The sequence below is a fragment of the Mastigoproctus giganteus genome, chromosome 9 (genome assembly GCF_048544385.1).
Source record: "Mastigoproctus giganteus isolate SK-2022 chromosome 9, ASM4854438v1, whole genome shotgun sequence".
In the NCBI taxonomy this organism is placed as follows: Eukaryota; Metazoa; Arthropoda; class Arachnida; order Uropygi; family Thelyphonidae; genus Mastigoproctus; species Mastigoproctus giganteus.
Window position 1 is genome coordinate 81617506 of NC_143583.1, and position 19252 is coordinate 81636757.

A 19252-nucleotide genomic window follows, 5' to 3' on the forward strand; every position below is an offset into this window, starting at 1 on the left:
TCCAGTTCCTCCTTAAATTTATTCAACCTATCAATTTCCACAAAGACAGATGGAAGTTTGTTCCGGCAATTAACCACCTGCTGGCTAAAGGCAAATTTCCGCACATCTATTCTGCCTCTGTCCTTTCTTAATTTGAATTTATGCCCCCTTAGATTCGTAATCTGAACAAGTGGAAGGATCCCATCTGAACCCATTCAAGGCCTTATACACCTCAATCAGATCACCGCGCAGGTGCCTAGTCTCCAGCCACTGCAATTTGCAGAACTTAAGCCTCTCTTGATAAGAGGATCCCTTCATTCCCCTCACCAATCTTGTTGCCCTTCTCTGTACACGCTCAAGTAAATCTACATCCTTCCTAAAATGAGGCCTCCAGACCTGTATGCAGTACTCAAGGCGTGGCCTGACCATTGCCTTATACAGAGGGATAATCACCTCCTTTTCCCTGCTAGCAAAATTCCTATATATCATTGACAAAACCCCATGACCTGCCCTGGCAGCCTGTCTGCATTGCTCAGAAAACTTCATATTTGCCTGCACAATTATTCCCAGGTCTTTCATTTTCTACCACCTTAAGTGTAGTACCACACAGTTGGTACGTTTCTCTGGGGTTACTTCTACCCATATGCAGTACTTTGCATTTGTCAAGGTTAAACTTCAGTTGCCACTTCTTAGCCCATCTGCCCAAATTATCCAGATCCTGTTGCAGTAGCACACTGCCATCACTGTCATTAACAACCCTGCCAACCTTTGTATCATCTGCAAACTTCGACATTAAGCCCGATATACCTTCATCAATATCATTGATAAATATACAAAACAACAGTGGACCTAACACCGAACCCTGTGGGTCACCACTAATAACATTAGTCCAAGAAGAGCAGCACCCATTGATTACCACCCTCTGTCTTCTCCCACTTAACCATCCTTTTATCCATTGTAGCAACTTACCCTTAATACCATTCTGCTCCAATTTGCACAATAGTCTTCCATGCGCAACAGTGTCAAAAGCTTTCCTGAAATCCAAATATATGATATCAAAATTATTTTTTGCATCCAGTTCCTTTGTAACCACATCATAATATCCTATCAAATTTGTCAGACAATACTTTCCCTTAACAAAGTATGGTGTGAGTTTGCCAGAAGCAAAGTAACAATGAGAGTGGGAGTAATCTACAGACCAGATTGTAAAGAATATGATGAGAGTGTATATGCGAATGGAATGGGCAGGCAAGCATGAATGCCTTATGGGCAGACTTTAATCTGCCCCAGATTGATTGGAATAAGTGGGAGGGGAAACTCGTGATAGAAATAGTTTTTAAAATAAACTAGATCATTATTATTTGTACCAGCATATTAGAGAAGGTACTAGGGGTGAGAATATTCTTGATCTCATTATTACTAATTATTAGAGTTCGGATTTTTATGACCTTAATGTCAAACATTATGAAAATGTCATTAAATTTAACCAAATATGTCATTAAATATGACAAATTTATCCTTGCATCCGTATAAATGATGATATTTACTTTGTTCTTTACAAGTTGTACAACGACTTGTTATACAAATTGCTAACAAGTAATATAATGAAAATATTACAATTGCAATTTTTTTTTTTTAAGTATAAACATTAAAATTTTTTTTAAACATACAAAAACAAATGTATAGGCTAAGATACTAACATTTAAGTTGCTAAGTACTTTCCATAGCATTGCAATACCTGTATCCACTCCAAATGTTTTGAAGTTAATCTCCTATCATCTGCTAATATTTGCTTGTAAGCAGAGAAGGACCTCTCAACATCACAAGATGTGATTGGGTAAAATCAAACACCTTAATGACATCGGGAGCTAGAGGAAGTCCCTCAATGGCCCCACCCTCAAACTTGGGAAATTTGCATATGGTGGGATAAGCTGGGTTTCTAGCAAAAACTACATCTAGTTTATTAACAATTTTCTCTCCAATTTCATCTTGTCCTCTAGTTTTCGAACGATCTTTATAGCCTTAATGAGAGGGGTGTATCGTTTGCCTCCAGTTTAGTAATCGAGGAAGATGGGAAGATAAATTACTGTCAGTATAAGCGACATTGTTGGATACCTTCCCTTTAGCAAAAATTTCCTGTGCTTCAGATATGGATTTAGTTTCCTCGGGTACAAAGTTGTCAATTACCTGTAAATAAAAATAAAATTATTCATGGCTTTAAATACCATGTGTTTAAGTTTTATTTAAAATGGTAACTAACCTCCTTAATTGCCGTAAAATGTCGGCCATAATACGATACAGTGTTACTGGCTTGGGTGGAAGTGGCAGATGAGGGTGCATTTCTTTTAAGAGCTGTACTCTTGAGGGCACCTTAAGGAAGATCTTTTTAGTCAGTGATATTAGCTTGTCAACATCTTTAAATTCTGAACGCATTTCTTCTGCTACACAGTGGAGACCATGGGTAAACAAATAAGATGTATCATGCTTGGAAAAAATACCTCCAATGCTTTCCCGGCTTTCAGAATGTAGGCTGCTGAAATCTATTAATAAAAGAAAACGATCAGCTTTTACACAGTCTGGCCACAAAATACCTGAAACAAATAAGTAATTGTATATTAATTTATCATTTTATAAACTATACATTTATAATTTTAAATAATTAAATAAGTAAAATTACAAAAATATTAGTTTTGAGTTTAATTTTAACCGTGTAGACTCCCATTCCAAAGTAGCAGCGCTCAATCGATCACAGAGATACTGTACTTACCGAGAGAATCATTAAGAAATCTCGCAACAGTTGCATGATTAGTTTTATCCAGAACCTTTGCAAGGAGATAAGATTTAGATGGATCATCTGAATCAAGCTTTCTGACAATAAAATTACATCTGCCTTCACAATCCCTGGTTTCATCAACGGAACCCCACACACACAGTTGCTTCCAATGTCTTTGCAAATATTGTTTATATACTGCAAGTAAATAAAATAAATAAATAAATTTACTAATTAAAATATAGCCTACACAGCATCCAGTCTTTGGTCATATAATTAATAATTTAATAAAATCAATGAGAACATACTGATTTATAGCAGTCCTTTATTTTTCTATAACGTTGATTCATCAGGAATTTTTCGGGAGCAGTATTTTTCCACGAAGCTTCTGAAGACCAGATTGTTCACTTTGTTCCAAGGAATGTTTGCGGCATAAATCGGCAAAGAATGGATCTGGTGTTTTTTGGTTTCTGCAGTAAGCAGCTGCTGTGTAGTACGCTCCTGTGAAATTCTCCTCTCTTACGTTTGCTTCATGCAAAGCAGCAACGTTATGCTGTTGTAATTGGGATACTTTCGCGCACGGAACCTTAAAGTATTTATATATTTATTTAAGATTATTTATAAAAATTATTATTTTCTGATTTATATGAAAAATTGTATGAAAAAATTAGATGTGCATGAGCATTAAATTTGGAAGATAAATTTATTGAAGCATATTGAAGCATCCAAAAATAAAAATATCTTCAAAAAGGCCTCTAAGGTTGGTAGAGTAATACGTATCCAGAATTTAAAACAAATACACCAACCGTTTAACTATAGTGGTTTAATACTGAAAACTATAAAATGTACCAAACAATACTGCACTGTAAAATAATATATGCAAAACAGTGATTTGCAAAATAAAATGTATGATAAAAATGTTTTTTAAAATATACCATAAAATATAAAATATTTAAAATACAATAAAATTAAAAGCGATAAAACATTTGACTGAAGCTTTCGGGGGGCTTCCACCTCCTTTCTCAACAACAATGATGTTTAAGAAACACATCCTTAAGTAACAGGCTCACAGCACATGTGGCTGACCAGGTGCATGCTAGATATTTCTTCCATGTGAACCAGAACCAGATGCGGCTCGGGAGTGTGGAAATATAAAATGCTCTTCTTTTGTAAGGACCACAGCCTCCAGCAGGGGGTGAAATCAAACGCCCCTGTCCTTATTCATACTATTGTTTTCAGATGAGCCTATCCACAAACTCTTCAGCCACTTACGGTCCCAGAACCTATGCACTCGGTCAAGGATGATAGCATTCACAGGGGAGACCCGATGATGTTTCTCCCAATAATGCTCAGCAATGGTGGACTTATTGAACTCTGCAGTCTGTATAGCTCGCATGTGCTCCCCCAGACGGTCTTTTAATCGCCATCCTGTCTCCCCCACATAACACTCCCCACAATCCGAGCATTTGATCTCATGATTAGGCGTGGAGCCTAATAATGGAACACAGTCTGTTCCATTCGCCACAGTTTATATTCCCTACTATCCGGGCTTGTCAGAACGACTTTCAAGAATGCTACGTGGCTTTCAGGCACGCTGTGTGCAGCTTCCGGGCCGGAGATTGCACACAGTGTTGTCACAGGTCAAAGACTCCATTCCTGGGGATTCCAGTAGTGGGGTCGTATATGAGATCAAATGCCCAGATTGTGGGGGAGACAGGATGGCAATTAAAAGACCGTCTGGGGGAGCACATGCAAGCTATACAGACTGCAGAGTTCAATAAGTCCGCCATTGCTGAGCATTATTGGGAGAAACATCAGGTCTCTCCTGTGAATGCTGTCATCCTTGACCGGGCGCATAGGTTCTGGGACCATAAGTGGCTGGAGAGTTTGTGGATAGGCTCGTCTGAGAACAATAGTATGAATAGGGACAGGGGTGTTCGATTTCACCCCCTGCTGGAGGCCATGGTCCTTGCAAAAGAAGAGCATTTTATATTTCCATGCTCCCGAGCCGCTTCCGGTTCTGGTTCAAATGGAAGAAATATCAAGCATGCGCCTGGTCAGCCACATGTGCTGTGAGCCTGTTACTTAAGGATGTGGTCCTTAAACATCATTGTTGAGAAAGGAGGCGGAAGCCCCCGAAAGCTTCAGTCAATGTTTTATCGCTTTTAATTTTATTGTATTTTAAATATTTTATGGTATATTTTAAAAATTTTTATCGTACATTTTATTTTGCAAATAAGTGTTTTGTATACAGTGCAGTATTGTTTGGTACATTTTATAGTTTTCAGTATTAAACCACTATAGTTAAACGGTTGGTGTATTTGTTTTAAATTCTGGATATAAAAATAATAATATATCTATTACCAGGTAATTAATTAATTTATGTACCTCTTTATTGCATGTGCTTCAATATATTATTTTTCTATCCATATGTCTTTAGACTCTCCTTTAACCACAGAAGAAATCCATTTTCTAAAAAGCTTGATTTTGGATTAATTTCGCCAACAGCTGAAGTTTCTACTGTATAAAATAAGTTGAACGAATAATTCGTTGAACTCAGTATAAGGCACAACTACTGCAAAAGTTTAAATTATAACTAAAATTACACTATGGTGTCGTTGTGAGTGACTAACCAGCCAATCAGAATAACTTTCGGATTTAGCCACTCATACGCGCCCGTGCTGGAATGTGAAATGATTAAATGTAAATTCCCCTGGTTTTTTAGAAATATATTTTAAATCAATTTGATAAATAATTTGTCGATTATCGTAAGATGAAATATGAAAATTATGTCGACAAGTATAAAATATGCTATTAAATATATTTCATATTTTTTTTAAATTATGACCCAATGTGTTAAATATGATGAAATTACAAACATGCTTCTTTAGGATCCTCAGACCATGTATTATCGACCCAATAAGTTTCGCGCCTTTATCTAAACGAAAAATGAATACGATAATACATAAAAATCCGAACCCTACTAATTATTCAAATGACATCACAGGGCTTAAAGTACAGGAACCATTGTCAGAAAATGATCATGCAATTCAGTTGGAAAAATAAGATGTTGCAGTAGTTAAAGGTAAAGGCAGGGGTTTTATCTTCACAAGAGGATATTTTGTCAGTTCAAGGTGTATGGCATCTCTGAGCTGAACAAATCCATTTGAATTGTGGAATACTTTTAAAATCAAAAATCACAGAAGTCATGAACACATGCATACTTTTAAGAAAATATTGTGGGAGGATGCTGCCGAAATGAATGACTGTGGAAATGACTGGTCAAATAGGCAGAAAAAGATAGCATGGGACAGTTACAGAGCAATGAAAAGTGCTGAAGCCTAAAACAGGTACAAGTTGATCTGTAATAGTACACAAAATAAGGTCAGGGAGGTCAAGGCTGCATATGAGAAAGCATTGGCTAAGATAGCAAAGAATGGGAATAAGGAATTTTTCATGTATGTGAATACAAGGAGGAAAAAATGAATCAGATTGGACCCTTGTGCACTGGTGTAGGGCAAGTCTTAGACAACTCAGCTGATTGTTGCAGATGAATTGAACAGGTACTTTGCTTCTGTATTTACTGTTGAAAGACCGTTTATGCTGAGAAGAGCCTGTGTGAGTGAGGTTGAGCCATATGAAATCAGTGATGTTGTAATTACAGATGATTGTTTATTAGAAAAACTTTTGAGCATAAAGGCAAGTAAGGCTCATGGTGTTGATTGATATACCCAATTGATCGATCAATTGATATTGATTGTTGTTTTGAGAGTGTGTGAGGGAATATATTGAACCATTGAGCTTAATTATGAGGGCATCTTTGGACTGGGGAGATTCATTTGCATTGGAGAAGTGCCGATGTATCACCAATACATAAAAGCAGTTCTAAGAGTGAAGTTGGTAACCATACACCAGTTACTTTGACTTCGTTGGTAGAAATAATCTCAGAGGCAGTGATTGAGTGCAATCCAGGGACATTTAGATAGATATGGAATTTTAAAAGATGCACATCATGGCTCCGTTAAGGATAAATCATGCTTAACTAACTTAATAGACTATTTTGACACTCATGAGCTGGATTTAGGGAATAAATTTTGACACAGTTTATTTGGATTTTAGCAAAGCATTTGACTCTCTCCCCCACGAGAGGTTGCTATATAAGCTTGAACAAGTTGGGATTGCTGGGTGGCTGCACAGCAGAAGGCAGAGAGTTGATTATGGGTATTCTTCAGATTGGTGTGATGTCAAGAGTGGGGTCCCTCAGGGATTGGTTCTTGGACCACTGTATGTCATTTTCAAAAATGACATTGATGAAGGGATAGAAGGTGTGATGTGGAAATTTCCAGATGACGTAAATATTGGCAGAGTTATTAATGATCAGTGCCAAGCAGTGCTCCTTCAGGATGACTTGAACAGACAAGATCAGAGAAGTGGCAGCTATGTTTTAATGCTGATAAATAAGGTCTTACACTTGAAGAATAGCAACCCACAAATCAATTATATGCTTAGTGTGGTTGAATTAAAAACAGAGGTGGAATGGGACCTGGGAGTTATAATATGGGCAGATATGAAGTTTTCTGAATAGTGTAAACAGGCAGCCTGTGGTGTCCTGTCAACGATTTATTGAATGCTATCCTGTAGAGATAGGGAGGTCATAATCCCACTGTGTAAGGTAATTGTAAGACCACATTTGGAATAATACATTCAAGTATGGAGAAAATTTGGAAGGTCTGAAGATGGGTATCTCAAATGGTGAGATCAGCAGAAGGCTGACCATATCAGGAAAGACTTATGTGGGCTACAGAGCTTGGTCACTAGGCACCCCAGAGATGACCTGATGGAGGTTTATAAGGCTCTGAGAGGGATTAGTAAAATGAAGGTGGAATTCTGACTGTTCTAAACAATTCCAGAACTAGGGTTCATAAACTCAAATTACAGGGCTTGAGGTTTAGTTTAGATTGTAGGAAGTTTTCTTTTAGCCAGTGAGTCGTTGATAGCTGGAACAAGTTGCCCTCACAGCTAGTTGAGGCTGACAGTTTGAATAAATTCAAAGGTCTACTGGATACTTGTGTCAGGAGGGAAGCATAAGTTCTGTTTTATCTACTTGGTTTTTTTTTTGTTCAGAGCAATAAAAGCACGTGGCTTCCTTGCACTATATAGCTAATATTATTACCACCACCACCAAATTGTCACCTGTAAAGGCAATTTTCTTCTTCCTTAGCATTTTTTAAAAACTGAAATAATACTTTCCTCCTGTGTACTCCTTACACAGAACAGGCAAAATTTATGCTCTAAAATCATTACTTACAATACTCTTCAAAATAGTGAAGATTCCATTGTAACTAGTGATGTTAAAGCTTGTATATGCTTTAACACTAACTTTTAGAACTAGCTTGGAATGAATAAATTCATATCTTTACGTAGGAACTATTACAAAACTAAGTTCCTTTGTGGATTATATTTTGAAATTTCTGGCAGAATGTTAACTTCATTTCAGTCTTACTGTTTTATATGTTGTCTTATGCGAAGCATTCCTACTGTGTTCGTGTCACTCAATGGGGAGAAGGCTTCATGGTTCACTTAGGGCACCAGTTGTTGGCAGCTAGTCTAGGATTACATCTGCACCCAATAATCAAACTCATTTCTGTTCTTTTTTGATGATGTATTGGTTAAGTGAGTTATGGATTTGTTCTTTATTTATACATAAATTTCTCTTTACACTCTGGGACATTTACAGAGATTGTGTTTACAGACAGTGAATAATGGTAGTTTCTCAACCTTCCAGTTCATGATACATTTTCCCCTCAACTGCTAAACTTTTATTGCAATAGAAATTTATAAAACCCACTTTTTTTTCAGTTTACAAAAAAAAAAAAAAAATTTTTTCACTGTGAGCAAATTACTACTTATGAAAGTTTGAGTCACTTTGATTCTGTGTTGCAAATTTTGTAGCAAATGATTTCAAATATTAATAAATTCTTATAAATGTAGAGAAATTAATCAAGTCATATTCCCCATCAGTATATTCATGAGAACTGATATGTCATCTTTATTTTATTTGTATTGTTTTTTATTTAAATGTTTCTTTTTTTTTTAAACTTTTTTTTTCTCAAATTTAATTCTCTAGGCAACTGCCTAGGTCACCTTTATGGACAGGGTCATCCTGGTGCTGCTACTACATTAAAGTAGTTTATTAAATAAAGTAAATTAAGAATGAAACTACAAAATGAAATTCAAATTTATTTATAAAGGAAGTGTTCAGCTTTTAAATGAACTGAAGCTTAGTAAAGTGGTTTTATTTTTTAATCTTTTTAACAGAACTAGAATTGAAACAGTTTCATTACTATAAGGAACTTTATAAGCACTGCATCTATTTTTATAATAAAGAAACCATCAGAATACTGTAGATGAACAACCATTTGCAAAGCTCTTTGCAATAGGTGGTGTGTGCACTTCCATGTTTGATTTTTTTTATAAATCCCTACATGCCAAAGTTTTTCTTCCAACTATTTTTCTGTTTGAGGATGTTTTAAGTGAAAGTAAATATTTTGCACTTGATTTTAGAAATGTATTTGGAACAGGCATTAACTAGAGGTTTATTGGAGTGAAGGATTAATATAGCTGGCTAAAATAAGAAATAGCTAGGCTTTTTTCCATGCACATTCAGAATTATTTGTTATATTCTACTTGTATTTACTTTAAACATCAGAATAGTTTTTTTTTTTTTTTAAAACTTTGGTTGTTTTTAACAGCATCTTCCAGGGACTCTCCATATTTCTTTCAAAAAAGTTTTTTTTTTTTTTTTTTTTTTTTTTCAGACAAATTAGGTGTCCTCCATAAAACACCTGAGTAAACAAGGGATATTTAACCAGGCTCTGTGGAAGTAATGCTGAAATAATTGCCATTTATAGAATGGCATGATATTAATGAACTTAAATTATTTAACATTTCTTTTTAATAGGTAAATATAAGTTAAATTTTTTTTTTTTATAGCGAGGGACTCTCCTCACTGGATGTTCAAGAACGTTTATATGAAAGAAGGTCCAGTCATTCATTATTTCTACCATCAGTGGTGTCTCAAATGTAGGTAAACAACTTTTTAAAAGCTCCTTTATTAGTATACAGAGCTTTCTGCTTATGTGCATTTTATTATACTTTAGCTAATTAGCACTAGTAGAGGCATACGATGCAAGAAAGCAAGCTTTTTTTGCAGCATCAGTCAAGAAAAAAATGCTCCCATTTCACCCCTCCATTTGTTCCAAATGCCTGTCCAGCTCAGCTTTAAATTTATTTAGGCTATTGGTTTCCACAACAAAAGATGGAAGCCTGTTCCACCAGTCAACTACTTGCTGGCTAAAGGCAAATTTCTGCAAATCTATTTTACAACTGTCTTTCCTCAATTTGAAACTGTTCCCCCTGAGGTTCTTAGTCTGAGAAAGAGGAAGAATCCCATCAGCATTTAGCTTTCTCAACCCATTCAAGGCCTTATACACCTCAATCAGATCACCTCGCAGGTGTCTACTCTCCAGGCACTGCAATTTGCTGAACTTAAGCCTTTCTTGGTAAGAACATCCCTTTGTTCCCCTCGCCAATCTTGTTGCCCTTCTTTTTATTCATTCTAGCAACTTTACATCCTTCCTAAAATGAAGCCTCCAGACCTGTGCACAGTACTCTAGGTGTGGCCTGACCATTGCCTTGTATAACGGGATAATCCCCTCCCTATCCCTGCTAGTAAAATTCCTGTATATCACTGACAAGACCCCCATGACCTGCTCTGGCAGCCTGTCTGCACTGCTCAGTAAAGTTCATATCTGACTGCACAATTATCCCCAGGTCTCTTCATTCTTTGCATTTGTCAATGTTACAATTACTTCAGTTGCCACTTCTCAGCCCATCTGCCCAACTTTTCTAAATCCTGTTGCAGTAGCATACTGTCTTTACTGTTGTTAATAACCCTGCCAACTTTTGTATCATCTGCAAACTTGGACATTAAACCTGATATACCTTCATCAATATCATTGAAAAATATAAAAAAACAATGGGCCCAACACCGAACCCTGGGGAACTCCACTAACAACATTTGTCCACGAAGAGCAATGTCCATTGATTAGCACTCTGTCATCTCCCACTCAACCATCCCTTTATCCAGTGTAGCAACTTACCCTTAATGCCATACCTCTCCAATTTGTACAGCAGTCTTCCATGTGCAACAGTATCAAAAGCTTTCCTGAAATCCAAGTATATGATATCAAAATTATTTTTGGCATTCTGTTCCTTTGTGACCACATCATAGTACTCAATCAAATTGGTCAGACAAGACCTCCCTTTAACAAGCCTATGCTGTCTTAACTATTACTGCAGTCTTGTCTAGATGATCCTGCAATGCTTCTTTATGAGAATTTGTGTTGAAATACAAGAGGATATCAAAAAGTTTCTCTACCCTTACCTAGAAATAAAAGCCCTAGAAAGGTGAAACTTCACAGGAACTAATCCTTTTCTATGTACCCTCCATGTATAATAACATATTTCTTCCATATATGGATCAGTTGTTTATTGCCTTGATCATAGAAGTCAGCACTTTTTGCCTGAAACCTTGATTCCACTTTGTTGATGACTTCCTGAGATGAATCAAAGCGCCATCCATGCAATGGTTTTTTTAATTTATCGAAACAAGGAGTCTGTTGGTGCTAGGTCAGGAGAATAGGGTGGGTGCTGCAGTAGTTCGAAGCTGCACTGGTCAACAAAGTTGGTGGTGGTGGCAACAGCCATGTGAGCAAGTGCATTGTCTGACAGAAGACAGACACCTTTTCACCCTCAAAGCATCGCTTAACTTTTTCAAAAGATTTCTGTAGTATTCTCTGGTAAGTGTGGGACCAAGAGGTTGGTAATCTGTCAGGATAACACCTTTTCATTCCCAAAACAGACAACATCACTTTCTTTGCAGATGGAGTGGTCTTTGTTCTTTTGGGAGGTGGGGAAGAGGTATGCTTTCACTGCTTTGATCATACTGGTACACCCAGCATTTGTCATTTTTCACGAACTGATCAAAAAAGTTCTCAACATCTGCATTACCACAATCCAACAGTTGGTGATAACATTGCATTCAACATTGCTTCTGAAAAGACGTCAGCAATCTTGGAACCCACTGTGTGGACACCTTAGACCTGTGCAGTTGGTCATGTAAAATGTTGGGGAGAGACCCATAACTAATTCCCACTGCATTTGTGATTAAATGAATTGTCACACGCCTGTCACTCAGCACTAGCTGCTCAACCTTTTTAACTGTCTGTGGATGTTGATGGCCTTCCTTTTCTTGACTCTTCAAAGACACTTGTATGACTGCATTGGAACTCCCATTTCCACCCTTTTACAGTGTCATAGGATGGAAAATTCTGCTGCCCATACACAGCTTTAATTTCTTCATCAATTTCCTGAACTTTCTTGCCCTGCAAATGCAGGAACTTGATCACTGCTCGATACTCCACTTTGTTAAGGAAGCGTCCCTCTGAGGAAGGACCCTCAGATTCCAGGCTCCACCTCTGGTGTATGATCACCTATGGGAATGAAATTTCTCATGTTAGTTATTGAATATGTAGACAACTTATATTAATAACGTCAGCTTTCTACTGATGTTTTATGCAGGTCAGGGTATGTACTTTTTGATACCCCTTTGTATTATCTTAAGTATAACTGAGGAAATTGACTTTCCTTCATGTTGCACAAGCCCTCTGTTTTATTTATTTATTTTTTAGTTTATTTAAAGCACGTGTGCCAAACAAGTGTGCAACATGTTGGAAAGGTGACATTTGTGAATTTTTATAGGGAGGGGACTCTCCTCACTGGATGTTCAAGGATGTTTATATGAAAGAAGTGTGCATGGAACCACCAAATGAGTTTGCTATGTAATGGAACTTTATGCTTGCAATAAAAACAAAAGTTAGGTTTATAAAATAAATTTAATATAATTTAAACCAATGCTTATCCTCATTGAATCAATAGCATGAGGTGTTCACTAATGCCCCTACTTACCTACACCAAATGAACTTAAAAAGGTTAAATATGAACAGAAGGTTTCTGTAATATTAAAATTGGGGTCATTTTTGACAGCAAAAGTGAATATAAACTTCGTTAGTTATATTTCTGGTTTTTCAAATCAGTTTTATAATTAATTTTTTTTTTCACATCAGAGGCATACCACTAATAAGAGCTGTGCATATCAAAAGTGGCATGCATGTTTGCCACCTCTTGTGTACAGAACTGTGTGTGTGTGTGTGTGTGTGTGTGTGTGTGTGTGTGTGTATTGATAATAATAATTAAGTTACTGAATGACAAAGCAAGCAAGCAAAGTATTAAATCAAAATTATTAAGCTGTGTTATGGATCTGGGGTACTACTAGTTACAGTAGAGAAACCCCGCAACCATAATGAAATAAAGACAAACATTTATATTCAGTGTATGGGGAAGTGATGCTGACCTGTCAATTGTAGTTACCATGGAAAAATTGAGAAGGCCTGTAAAGTGAAGGAGTTAACCTGAAATAAATTAATCAACATAAAAATGATAACGATGTTACCTAAAGTAGTGGGTCCTAGGGCTTTAACTAATTCTTCAAAGGGTCAGCAGACAAAACTGTAGGAGCCACCACAGTAAGCAGGGTCTCTGTTTCTGTTACGATGTGTATGCAAATGTATGATGTATCAGGGGTAAAGGAAAGGGTTTTTGCTTCCATAAAGGTGACTACAGTAGTCTCAGACTCTTTTTTTCTCAAATTCTGTACAGTGGGATCAACTGATGTTACCAACAGCAAATTCTAAGTGGGGAGCATTCAAGGAATCAGTCGTGGAAGCTACTAGAAGTGTCATACCTATTACGAAATGTTGTTCAAGGTTTAGGCCTAAATGGTTGTCAATTGAAATAATGAGACTCGGGGAAGAGAAAAAAAAATGCATGGGATGCATATAAATTATCAGGCGACACAGAAGCCTATGGCAGATATAATCAAGTCGCAAAGGAGGTGAGGCAGGCGAAGGCAGATTACGAGAAATCTTTGGCAAAGGATGCTAAGAAATATCTTTATTTGTCCTACCAAATTTAAAACATTGGTAAGTGACAAATTCCCTTCACGGCAGACAATGCCAGGGGATTATCATAAAATAACAGCAAGGATTTCTTTACTTATATAAACTCTAAAAGGAATGGGATGAATTTGATTGGTCCACTTGATATTGATAGTTTGACTGTTGATGATCCTGCTCAGATAGCAAACAAACTGAATGAGTATTTTGCATCTACATTCACACAAGAGGAGTTATTAAGGTTTGAAAATGCCAGAAGGTTATCAAATTGTAGCAGGGTGCTTAATGATTTTGTAATAACTGAGAGCAAAGTGGAGGAGAAATTGTTGAAGTTAAACATAAGAAAGGTGGATGGGATCTATCCAGTTATATTAAAGAAGGCAGCAAAGGAAGTAAGCAAACCCTTAGCCATAATTATGAGAGCAACCTTGGACTCAGGGTAGGTCACCACGGATTGGAGATGTGCAAATGAGGATCGAAGGGTGACAAGTAATTACAGACCAGTTAGCTTAACTTCTGTTCTGGGTAAAATAATGGAGTCACTGGTTAAAGATTAATTGCAGGATCATCTAGACAAGACTGTAGCAATAATTCAGACACTGCATGGATTTGTTGAGGGAAAGCCTTGTTTGACAAATTTGATTGGATATTATGTGGTTACAAAGGAACTGGATGCAAAAAATATAATTTTGATATCGTATACTTATATGCATGGTCATATACTTATATGCATGGTTGCGCATGGAAGACTACTGTACAAATTGGAGCAGAATGGTATTAAGGGTAAGTTGCTACAATGGATAAAAGGATGGTTGAGTGGCAGAAGACAGGGTGGTAATCAATGGGTCCTGCTCTTTGTGGACTAATTTTATTAGTGTAGTCCCACAGGGTTCAGTGTTGGGTCCACTGTTGTTTTGTATATTTATCAATGATATTAATGAAGAGGGCAATAAAATGATTTGGTACAGAAGAAAGAAGATGTAATGTTTAAGCATAAATTTAAATTACGTTATGTCAAATATACATGATTACTCTTAGGGAGACATTGGTCTACTAAGAAAGTGATTTTGAGGGTTACTTCAGACTTAGTGTCGAAGTTTGCAGATGATACAAAGGTTGGCAGGGTTGTTAATGGCAGTGTGCTTTTGCAACAGTAATGGCAGTGTGCTACTGCAACAGGATCTAGAAAATTTGGGAAGATGGACCGAGAAGTGGCAACTGAAGTTTAACATTCACAAATGCAAAGTACTGCATATGGGTAAAAATAACCGCAGAGAAACGTACCAACTACGTGGTACTACACTGAAGGTGGTAGAAAATGAAAAAGACCTGGGAATAATTGTACAGTCAGATATGACATTTTCTGAGTAATGCAGACAGACTGCCAGGTTAGGTCATGCGGTTTTGTCAATGATATACAGGAATTTTGGTATCAGGGAAAAGGAGGTGATTGTCCCTCTGTATAAGGCTACATCCTTCCTCATTTTAGGAAGGATGTAGATTTGCTTGAGCATGTACAGAGAAGGGCAACAAGATTGGTGAGGGAAATGAATTGATTCTCTTACCAAGAGAGGCTTAAGTTCTGAAAATTGCAGTGGCTGGAACCTAGGCACCTGCAAGGTGATCTGATTGAGGTGTATAAGGCCTTGAATGGGTTGAACACGCTGAATTCTGATGTGATTCTTCCACTTGTTCAGATTACGAACATAAGGGGACATAATTTCAAATTGAGGAAAGAATAGATATGTAGAATAGATGTGCGGAAATTTGCCTTTAGCCAACAGGTGATTGATTGCTGGAACAAACTTCCATCTGTTATTGTGGAATTTGATAGGTTAAATAAATTTAAAGGGGGAACTGGACAAACATAGAGGGAATTGTCAATATTTTTTATTTTATTATTTTTTTTGGCTGATGCTGCATAAGCTCATACACTTGCTTTCTTGCATAACATGCCACTACTACTATGTACAAAATGTATAAATCATAGCCGACCCAACAGAGACCAAAAAAAGAAAGGAATAAAATTTCAAACAAAAAGCCAATAATTCTTTATTAAAGAAAAAAGAATAAAAATTTTGCAATCAAAGAGAGCAATACATTACAAAAATTAAACTAAGTAATTGTAGATTATGGGATCAAGTCAGGTTAAAGCCAACTTACTGTGTGTTTGAACCGGATAAGCCCTAGGACCCACTACTTCAGGTAACATTGTTATCTTAATTTTTATTTTTATGTTAATTTATTTTAGGTTATCTCCTTCACCTCACAGGCTTCAATTTTTCCATGCTAATTACAATTGACAGGTTAGCAGCTCTTCCCTATACACTGAATATAAACATTTGTCTATATATATATATATATATATATATATATATATATCCAGTGGTGAGCTGTGAATATTTTAACAATGAGCTCTCAGTTTTTTCTGGCTTTCTTAATTGAAAAGGGAATTTCACTCGATTTTATAGAAACTGTCTTCAACAATCTCTAAAATCATTAATTTTTATTTCATATTTTATCAGAAAATTTAAATTTCATATTCGGGTAGCATATGTTTAAAATTTCTTTCAATGGTATCGTTATTTTCATTTATTTAATTTAAAATGACCCTGTTGCATTAATTCCAAACTTATCCTTTAAGGATAAAACAATGAATGTAATAACTTGGGGGGAAGTAACAGAGAGAGAGAGAGAGAGAGAGAGAGAGAGAGAGAGAGAGAGAGAGAATCACTTCAAGGATTAATTCCTTGAATGCTTCCCATTTGAATTTGCTGTTGGTAACATCATCAGTTTGCCCCAGATCTAGATGAAAACCGTTCTAAATTAAGTGTCTATATATTACTTCATTTAATTTTCAGAATTTATTTTTCATTTTTATATTTACGGAATTTAATATTTTTGTTTTTATATTGTATTGATAAAGATTTTAAATGCAGACACGTTTACCATTGTATTGTTAATTTTTTGATTTTTTATTTTCACCAAAACAAATATTTCCAGGGGGCCCACACTGAACTTTACATTGAGAGCCCATTTTTATAGTTATGCCCCTGGAAATGAGTAACTGATACACCAGTCAGTATGATTTCAGTGGTAGAGAAATTCATGGAGGCAATGATCAAGAGTGCATTACAAGATATCATCTAGATAGAAATTGAAATCTGAATGAAACAGCATGGTTTTGTAAAGGGAAATTGTGTTTAAAGTGGTTAGCTATATTGTTGATAATCAGTCATAAGTTGAATGCAGGAAGTAATTTAGACATTTTTTTACTTGGATTTTAGCAAATATTGCATGGGAGGTTACCATATAAGGTGGACTGTGCTGAATGGGTAAGATTCTAAGGTGGATAACAGGGTGGCTTTAGGCAGGGAATTGTGATTAATGTTTGCTCTACAAATTGGTCTAATGTTAGAAGTAGCAAATTTGCCATAAAGTGTGCAAAATTTGAATGTTATGTAACTTGCCAACTATTGTGAGTTACTGTTGTCTTCTGTGTTTGAAAATGCATTCATTATTTTTCAAAAATTACAAATTTCAAATGAATTGTTCAAATATATTTTATAAGACTATTAGAACCCAGGTGTGAGAGTTCTATAAAACACTTGAACTAGAAATAAACACATACTTTAGAGCTCTGTAGTTTTGGTACCTGTCATTACCATGAGTTGAAAGTAGAATGAATGTAGTGGTGCATGACTAGATAGGTTCTCTCATGCTTTGGTGTAGGGGAGTGTAGAAAATTAAAATTTAAAATGTTAATTTTTTTTTATGTTTAGGGAAGTTCAGAAAATTGCAGATTTTTATCTTTTAATAATGAGAAATTATTTTCAAGAGGAGGTTATTTTCATTACCACTGCAGGGTTAAAGTAACATGACTATGAGTGAAATTGGTGTATTTGACTTTCGGTGCATGCTGTTCTGTTTAATATTATTAAGTCTGGTATATGTAGATTATACGTTTTAAGTTTGCATTTAAGCTTATATGGAAGACAACTGTTTTGGCAAATAATTTTTACCAGTGTTAAAATAAATTGAAGTTTAAATAATTTTGTAATCTCCTGAAAAAGATAACATAATGTAATTTTAATCACTTTATATTAAGATTCTGATTTAGTCAATTTGTTTTGAATTTATTGAAGTAATCAATAACTGTAATCATTTATGAATGTGATCTCTGAATTAATATCCTCTTTTAAATTTTATTTCAGCCGACGATGTTGATGTACTGGCTGTTCGTGAGCCATTTGTGCCGACTAGTAGAGTTGCTTTTTGTTGTTGCCACCGAAGGCAAGCACCAAGTATTCATAAACCACTGGTTACCTCTAGGATTGAATGGGTCACTGCACATACAGATATATACACACATACACACACACTTACACACATACAAATCATGACTTCCTTGAGAGTGCATGGCACCATTAGCACATTCTGCACAAAAGATGCTACCACGTGAACAGTGAATATGTTGAACTCATTAGTAGTTGTTAGTCAAGTGGCACCAGATACCACAGAGTCCAACATTGCAACGAATGTGTGTTGAAAATAACACACAGTTCAAAGAAAAAAGCTTGTGTTAATCTTTGGGAAATGTCTGTTGTTCTGATCTAGATTCCAGAACAGTTTTTTGTTAACTGTTTTGCACGTCAAAAACATTGAGTATTATGTTTGTATTTTAATTTTTAACTTCGCTTTTTCTCGGTACTGTAATGATGTACCTTATCGATTATGCGTATTCCCCACCTCATCCCTTCCCCATCCTCAAATTGGAAATGCCAACACACTACTCGGAAGTTCCTGAATCCAGAAATTTGTCTTCACGATGTACTTTATAACCGTTGAAAGAAAAAAAGTCGGTAATTTTTGTATCGGTTAGTAGTGTATTCTGAAAAATTTTCGAATAAATGCAAAAGAAGCTTATGTGTTTGTTTTATTTTATGGTAAATTCCAGATTCTACATGCAATTTAAGTTCTTGTATTTGTGTTTGCATTAAAAAAAAAACAAAAACATATATATATATATATATATATATATATTTGAAGTTTCAGGCACTGTGGTAGTATTTTAATCTTACTTGGGTTTTGTTGCTGCTAAGGATCATAATTTAAATTTCACTCATCATTACATTGTAAAGTTTAGCCTGTTTAGTCTAGTTAATTAAGGATTTGGAGACCACGGAACCAAACAAGCAAAAATTGAGCACCAGATGAAGACTTTAATGCAGTGTGGAGTAATAATTATATCCTGCATCGTTTTCCTACATAAACTGCATTACACTAATATGATAATTTTTGTAGATATCTGATGTGGTGATTGTTTTTGAGTTGTGGTCGTCAACATTTTGTATTAGGAATAATGTCATAAATAGATATCTGCTAATTTAAAAAACCTGTTACTTAAAGATGTTAACAAAATTTAATA

The 19252-nt window shown here is 35.8% G+C and overlaps 1 protein-coding gene across 3 annotated transcripts in view; it reads left to right on the plus strand.

Annotated features, from left to right (window-relative positions):
• The window catches only part of LOC150080488 (uncharacterized), a 169178-nt gene extending 150428 nt beyond the window's left edge, over positions 1-18750 (plus strand). For 2 of the 3 annotated variants that reach the window (XM_090381853.1, XM_090381854.1), the window contains exons 10-11: positions 9743-9832; positions 18039-18750. In XM_090381853.1, the coding sequence (XP_090237979.1) occupies positions 9743-9832; positions 18039-18051 (103 nt within the window). In that variant the 3' untranslated portion in view covers positions 18052-18750. Of the gene's footprint in view, positions 1-9742; positions 9837-18038 lie in introns of all 3 variants that reach the window. The other variant, XM_090381855.1, reaches the window with a different exon arrangement.
• The last annotated feature ends 502 nt before the right edge of the window (positions 18751-19252 follow it).